The sequence below is a fragment of the Mastomys coucha genome, unplaced genomic scaffold (assembly GCF_008632895.1).
Source record: "Mastomys coucha isolate ucsf_1 unplaced genomic scaffold, UCSF_Mcou_1 pScaffold1, whole genome shotgun sequence".
Taxonomy (NCBI): domain Eukaryota; kingdom Metazoa; phylum Chordata; class Mammalia; order Rodentia; family Muridae; genus Mastomys; species Mastomys coucha.
In genome coordinates this window covers 50,438,948-50,446,006 of record NW_022196891.1, presented here as the reverse complement: position 1 = coordinate 50,446,006, position 7,059 = coordinate 50,438,948, and the positions used below count along the sequence as shown (strand labels likewise).

The window sequence follows — 7,059 nt, the reverse complement described above, 5'->3', positions numbered from 1 at the left end:
CCCGCCTACCTCGCGTCTTGTCCTCCTATCCACCTCTCCGCCCACCTCGCGCCCCTCCCACCTCCTCTGCCGCCCCGCCCACCTCGCGCTCCTCCCTCTTGCTCACGCCCCTCCCATTTCGCTTCTCTGGCCCACCGCCCTCCAGGCCGGAGAGCCAGTGGTTGCTCCTGCCGCCGCCGGGAGTCGCTGGGGAGGACGCATAGGGCGGGGAGCAGCTCCCGGCCCGCGTGAACTGCGGAGGAGGCCGGTCTTGGGTTTTCTCCACCGCCAGATCCCACCCCACCGGGCAGACCCCACCCCCTGCTCCTTCCTCCTGGGGCGCGCTCTCGAGTGCGCGCTCGGAAGTCCGGGGGTCGGCGCAGAGTGCAAGCAGCGCACTAGGAGGCGCGGAGGCAGGCAGCGGGATCTTCGCTTGGACGCCCACCCATCGGCTCTGCGTCCGGCTCGCGGCCTCCAGCCCGGTCCACAGCCCGGCCTCGGCCCGCAGCGGAGGCTCGGCCTCGGGGCACGCCGCTAGGCGAGTGCAGCGCGGCACCCCTGCCTTTGACGAGGTCCCGCGCGCAGCGGGATGACGGGCGGCGGGTGGGCCGCGCTGGCCCTGCAGCCCCGGGGGCGGCTGTGGCCGCTGCTGGCTGTGCTGGCGACTGTGGCGGGCTGTGTCCGGGCGGCCATGGACGAGTGCGCGGATGAAGGCGGCCGGCCGCAGCGCTGCATGCCTGAGTTTGTTAATGCCGCCTTCAACGTGACCGTGGTGGCTACCAACACGTGTGGGACTCCGCCCGAGGAGTACTGCGTGCAGACTGGGGTCACCGGAGTCACCAAGTCCTGTCACCTGTGCGATGCCGGCCAGCAACACCTGCAACACGGGGCAGCCTTCCTGACCGACTACAACAACCAGGCCGACACCACCTGGTGGCAAAGCCAGACTATGCTGGCTGGGGTGCAGTACCCCAACTCCATCAACCTCACGCTGCACCTGGGTAAGCGATGACAGCCCTGTCCCCACTACTCGCTCACGGTCCGCCGCCGGGGCTGCCTCCACGGAGCCGCTGGTCCGGCCTGAGGGGCCTGTCCAGCCGCGTGCTGACGGTCTGTTCTCCAGCGTGGGCCACACACAGAAATTCCTTTCTCCAACTTCTAAAATTCATCTCGCTTTGAACATCCGGGGAGGGCCACCATGTCCCACGTTAGCGTCTCTCTCTTTTCTTACTCTTTCTAGCCCAACCGGATCCTCGTTCCGTTGATTCTTTTCTATTTCAGCAGTTAGGATTTTGGACCAACACCCCCACCCCCTTTTCCACTCCGAGGCCCTAATGAAACACTCATCCTGGCTGGACCGGACTATCACATAGCATGCTTACATTAGCGTCTTGAAGGTTCACCTTCAAACCCTTGTCTTTAAAATGTTTAATTGTCTGTCTTCAGGATTGAGAATGTTTGCTCTTAGTTTTGATAAGGGAATTTGAGGGGAACAAATGCCTTTACTGCTGGTATTTCTATGTGTAATTAAAGTAGAAGTTCACTTTTCAAGTTACTGTTCTTCAGAGCTGTTCAGCCTTAATTAAGAGCTGTTTCACTGCTAATCCTGGTAGGGAGAAAACAAAAAGGTAATGAAGACACTCACTGTAATTGCGGGGGGGGTGGGGTGGGCAGTTTTGTTCCGGTGTATAAAGGCCCAAAGGCCCTCTTCCTGGATAGTCTTCCTTTTTGCTTTGATCTGAAGCAAGCGTGGAGATATGCATGTTTTAGAATTCGGGAGAGGGCTGTGTAGTAGGAGACTTCATGGCAGAACCGTGGATGAGCAAGGCTGTGATTATCTGAACGGATCAAAATTCCTGCTTTACCTAGGGATGTTTTCTTTACTTTTGAGACAGACAAGAGAACAGAAAATTTCATTGCTGGGTTCAGTTGTGCAACATTGAGTGTGAAAAACTGATGGTCGTCGAGTAGAGACTCCATTCCATTCCATTGGAGCCCTGGATTTTATCAGTTCCTGGTACTAAAGAACTTCTGAAGAGAGCAGAGGGCCCCAAGCCTGTCCAAAGCATGGCAGTTCTACCTCTTGAATAACATCTGGGATATTTGAAAGGGACATTTTGTAGGCAGATAATTCCTTGATCATGGTTTCAGTGTTTTCTTTCCATTGCTCTTCAGAACACCAAACATTATATTATCAGGGAATTTTTTTTTTTTCAGAGAAAGAATATGACTTAGAGAAAATGCCTTGAAAGTGTAAATGACTGTGTGTGGAATAAGTTTTAGGAAAGCAGTATTTACTGCCTTTGTAGTACTTTGTAGTAGATACTGCCTTTTTATTTGTAGATGAGTCACCAGGCAGATGGAACTTTTTGAAAACAAGTTCATAAATGAAAGTGTGAGGCGTCCAATTTTCAGTAATTAAATAAACGAATGCGTTCAGTTTTGAAAAGGCATTGGAACTACATAGAAGTGTAAAAGTGATGTCTTGGCTAGATGCCTTTCTCAAGACAGTGGCAAACACTCAAGGCTTCCTAAGATCTCAGGGACTTCTTTGAAGTATCTTCAGAATTTTTAAGGTATATAACTTAAGTCCAGTTATTTTAACTTTTTTCCTTTTGTATTCAATTCTGAATCCCCTTGAAGTCTTGCTTAATCCGGTTTTCAGATTTAAAAAAAGAAACAAAATTCAAAGGCAAGGCCTTCGTGTCTCCCAGGTGCCTGAGATGCAGTTGAAAAGTTCTGAACAATAGGCTGTCAATCCCCGCAGTCCTCCTTCTCCAGGCTAAGGAGCTGAGGGTTATTTCAGGTGATTGCAGAGGGAGATAGGCTACTCTCTGGTAAAGTCTCTGCTACAGAGACATGTGCTAGGGTAAGAGAGAGCAGCCAGGTTGCTACTGTTGGGAGCCAGAACATGGCTTTGGGCCATGTTCATAACAAGGCCAAAGAACTTTCCCGTCTCATTAGGATGGCAGCCTGATATTTTCTGTGTGCTTGGTCTTGATTTTATTGAAGAATTCTTCAGTTGGTTGCTAAATGAGATTCATAAAACAGGGTCTCACTCTGGCTGTTCTGGAACTCACTATGTAGACCGGGCTGGCTTTGAACTCACAGAGATTCCCCCTGCTTCTGCTTCTTGAGTACTGGGATTCAGGGTGTGAGCAGCTACGCCCAGCAGGTTTACTCTTAAGAAAAGGTTTAAAATATTTTCACAGCAGCGTAGTCATTGTAAAAGCACGTGCTTTACACTTTTTAGACAATTTATGAAAACTAGACTGGGCTTACTGTGCTTGTTTTGGGTTGGAAATGAAGTCCTGGAGGAAATGTGTGATGGAGTAGGTAGGGAGGGGAGAGCTTTATGTGTCCCGGGAATTGATGTTTCTGGCTTCTGTCCCACCTCTTTCTCTTTCTCTTTCTCTTTTTCTTTTTCTTTCTTTCTTTTTCTTTAAATGACCGGGCATATATGCATGAATGCTGTGCAAGGATCGAATGTTTTGATATTCAGTGTATTCATCCCTTGACTCCAGTTACTCTGTGGGCTGTAGCTAACTAATTATTTCCCATGGAGTCAAGTACCATGACTGTTTTGTGTATCCATTAAATCTCCCATCCAGTTCACATTTCACATACCCTTAAACAAGTGATGCATATTGTGCCTTGGCCCTCCAGAGCATGCGAAACTGCAGTGAGCACTGGGAGAGAATGGGCCCAGCCTCCTCTTTGCCAGCCTGCCTTTCCCTGTTGAACTTTACTCACTGCAAACCTTAAAAAGAAATTAAGTTCAGGATTGGGTGTGTTGGAGGTTCAAAAACAAGCAAGGATTCTGACAACTGTCATTTTTAAACTTCAATATGTAGTAATGTAGTAGGGTTCAGGGCATAGCGCATCTTTGGGATATGAAGAGTTAATGTTGCTTTGGGATTGGCAACCATATTTCCTTCCTGTTGTGGAGAGACTTCTCAGTCAGGCACCCCTTCCCTAAAAGTAAGTCATCTTTTGCTTTTAGCTTTCAGATCTCTCCTGAATAATTGGTATTGATTACTTGGCCACTATTTAAAAGTGTGGCATTTATATTTAATAATAACACTATAAGTAAGTTTCAGTAATATCCAGGGACGTGTTGAAAGTACTGTAGCTGAGGATTTGATTTTTTTAGACAGTCCCTTTAATAAATTTAGTGATCATTGTGGATGAAAACTTGGCAGGTAGGATTTTGATCTTATACAAAGGTAACCTTTTCTCACTCTTAAAACAGTTAGGTTAAGAAACTGTTTATATTATAAGCAACTCAGTCGAAGTTTATGGAATTTCCAAAGTTCACATTGCCACCCAGTTCCTAAGCACTTCATCAGCTTCAGGGATGGATGGTGTAATCTATATGAAGTGTCCTGTGTGTGTGTGTGTGTGTGTGTGTGTGTGTGTAAATCAGAATCAACACAGAAAGTGATTTGGTCCTCCTATGAGTATGTATTAATATTAACATGAAACAAACAGCAAAGTTCCTTTTCTCCTGGGAAAATCTTTGTAATATGGACTCTTGACTACAGTGGAGTGGGTGACTTCACTGTGGTATTTGTGCACCCTGAGGGGACACTATTTTCCCTTGTCTCACAAAGGCCTGATTTACATTTTACAGGTTTCAACTTGAGAAGTCAAGGAGCAGTTCTTTAATGGCCAGTAGTTGCTGAATGGTTTTATAAAAGTTGCTGTGGGCTATGTCCCTCTTCTACAGTTCATTGCTTTCTCTGTAAATTCCTTCTCCCCTGTTTTCTAAGGCACCCAGAAGAAAGCAGGCACATCAGGGGAAAGGTAAGAGCTGAGGCTCCTGTTCCATCAGTTTATCCTTGGTCACATTGGTGTTGGAGGCGGAACATTGGGTTATTTCAGTCCTAAATCCTTTTAGGAAGCTGGGTATGCTTTTTATCATGTCCCCCCTCGTTGTGTGCATACATTCTCATATTACTGCCAGATAGTCTGTAAACATTTTTAAAATACCTAAGAAATGCATACCACAGAGCCTGATAGGAAGGTGTGGAAGGTTGAAGGGCCTTTTCTAAGAGCTTATGGCTTCTAAGTGGAATTTAAAAGTTGTAATACTTTTGCCATATTATAGTAAGGGGGTCTTTATAGTAATATTTTACATTTTTTTTAAAGCCTCCAGATTGTCAGTGCTTAGGTGTCTTGTAACCCCATGAAGGCGACCATGAGGGTTCTGTAGTTGTGATCCTAGGAGTCCTGGGACAGGTTATGTCCTGGGCTCCTTAGTAGATTGTTCTCTGCAGCTAATAATTTCTCTAGCAAATCTCATAAAAGAGTGTCTGGTTTATTCCTTTAAAATAAAAGCTCACAGGGCTAGAGAGCTGGCTCAGAGGTTAAGAGCACTGATTGCTCTTCCAGAGGTCCTGAGTTCAATTCTTAGCAACCACAGGGTAGCTCATGATTATCTGTAATGGGGTCTAATGCCCTCTTCTGGTAAGTCTGAAGAACAACAGTGCATGCACATACATAAAATAAAATAAAATAAAATAAAATAAAATAAAAGCTCACATATAGATTGATTCAGAGATGCAGATTGCTTTGGTTTTTTTCCTTGATTTCCCATAGGTTGTCGTTCCTTTTTTACTTACCTTCCCAAATTCTTATCATTACACACTACACACACTGTCCCTGAGGGAACATATACAGATGTAAAGTTGTGTTTCAGGTTAGCTCTTCCTTCAGGTCCAGAGACCTGGATATGATTACTATGAGATAGCTGGGTGGAGCCATGTTTAAAATTAATTTTTTTAAGGGACTTATTTATTTATTTTATTTATATGGTTACACCATAGCTGTCTTCAGACACACCAGAAGAGGACATCGGATTCCCCTACAGACGGTTGGGAGCCACCATGTGGATGCTAGGAATTGAACTCAGGACCTCTGGAAGAGCAGTCAGTGCTCTTAACCACTGAGCCATTTCTCCAACCTCTAATTTACTACTTCTATTTCTACTACTACTACTACTACTTTCTTCTTTTTCTTTTTCTTTTTCTTCTTCTTCTTCTTCTTCTTCTTCTTCTTCTTCTTCTTCTTCTTCTTCTTCTTCTTCTTCTTCTTCTTCTCCTCCTCCTCCTCCTCCTCCTCCTCCTCCTCCTCCTCCTCCTCCTCTTCCTCCTCCTCTTCCTCCTCTTCCTCCTCCTCCTCCTCCTCCTCCTCCTTCTTTTTTTAGGTGTTTTCGAAACAGAGTTTCTCTATGTAGCCCTGGCTGTCCTGGAACTCACTCTAGACCAGGCTGGCCTCAAACTCAGAAATCCATCTGCTTCTGCCTCCCAAGTGCTAGGATTTTAAAGGCATGCGCCACCACTGTGCCCAGCTTCTAGTTTACTTCTTACTGTTTTGTCCAACTCCAACCTAATGTGGAGTCCTCCATTGACTCTCACCTGATTATTTCTGTGTCTTGACAAACTAGTGATTTTTCAGCTTCACATATCAGTCGTTATGCAGATCTCTCTCAATTTTCAACGGGGTTGTGTCCTTAACAAAGCCCCTGCAGCCTGAAAGTATAACCTGAAAGTGCTTGTAGTGCACTCAGCTTACCGGGCATCAGCCCTGGCAACCGTGCCCTGCAGAGTAGTTGTTAATGCTTGTATTTGAGGAGCTAATGCCGAACTGCAGTTCCCAGGATTGGTCAATAGTACTGCATTAGGTGTGGCCTAGGAAGAGGTCAAGTCAGAATCCAGTTTGGTGTCTCCCAAGTAGTCTTTCTTCACCATAAACTACAAAATCCAAGCCAACCCATCAGGGGTTGGGAATTATCAGTAGTTGAGTCTCTGTATTTCATATTTCAGAATGACCAGTTGATCTAAAAATGAGTATCTTATCTATAATGGCCTGGGTTATGCCTTCTGTTAAACCACCCTGTCCAAGTGAAAAGTTCCTAGGTGGCTCCTCAGATTTTCTGGCAAAGATGTGCAAAGCCTTTGTCCTCTTGGGTAGGTGCTGGAGACTGAATATTTTCTTTTCTTTTCATTTCTCTCTTTCTTTCTTTCTTTCTCTCTCTCTCTCTTTCTTTCTTTCCTTTTTTTTTTTTTTTTTTTTTTT

At 45.8% G+C, this 7,059-nt stretch overlaps 1 protein-coding gene across 1 annotated transcript in view; it reads left to right on the top strand.

The window, feature by feature from the left end:
* The first annotated feature begins 158 nt into the window (after window positions 1–158).
* Window positions 159–7,059, top strand: part of Lamc1 (laminin subunit gamma 1) — a 119,491-nt gene continuing 112,590 nt past the window's right edge. Inside the window, exon 1 of the mRNA XM_031384876.1 lies at window positions 159–980. Coding sequence (XP_031240736.1) covers window positions 569–980 — 412 coding nt within the window. The 5' untranslated portion in view covers window positions 159–568. The remainder of the gene's footprint in view (window positions 981–7,059) is intronic.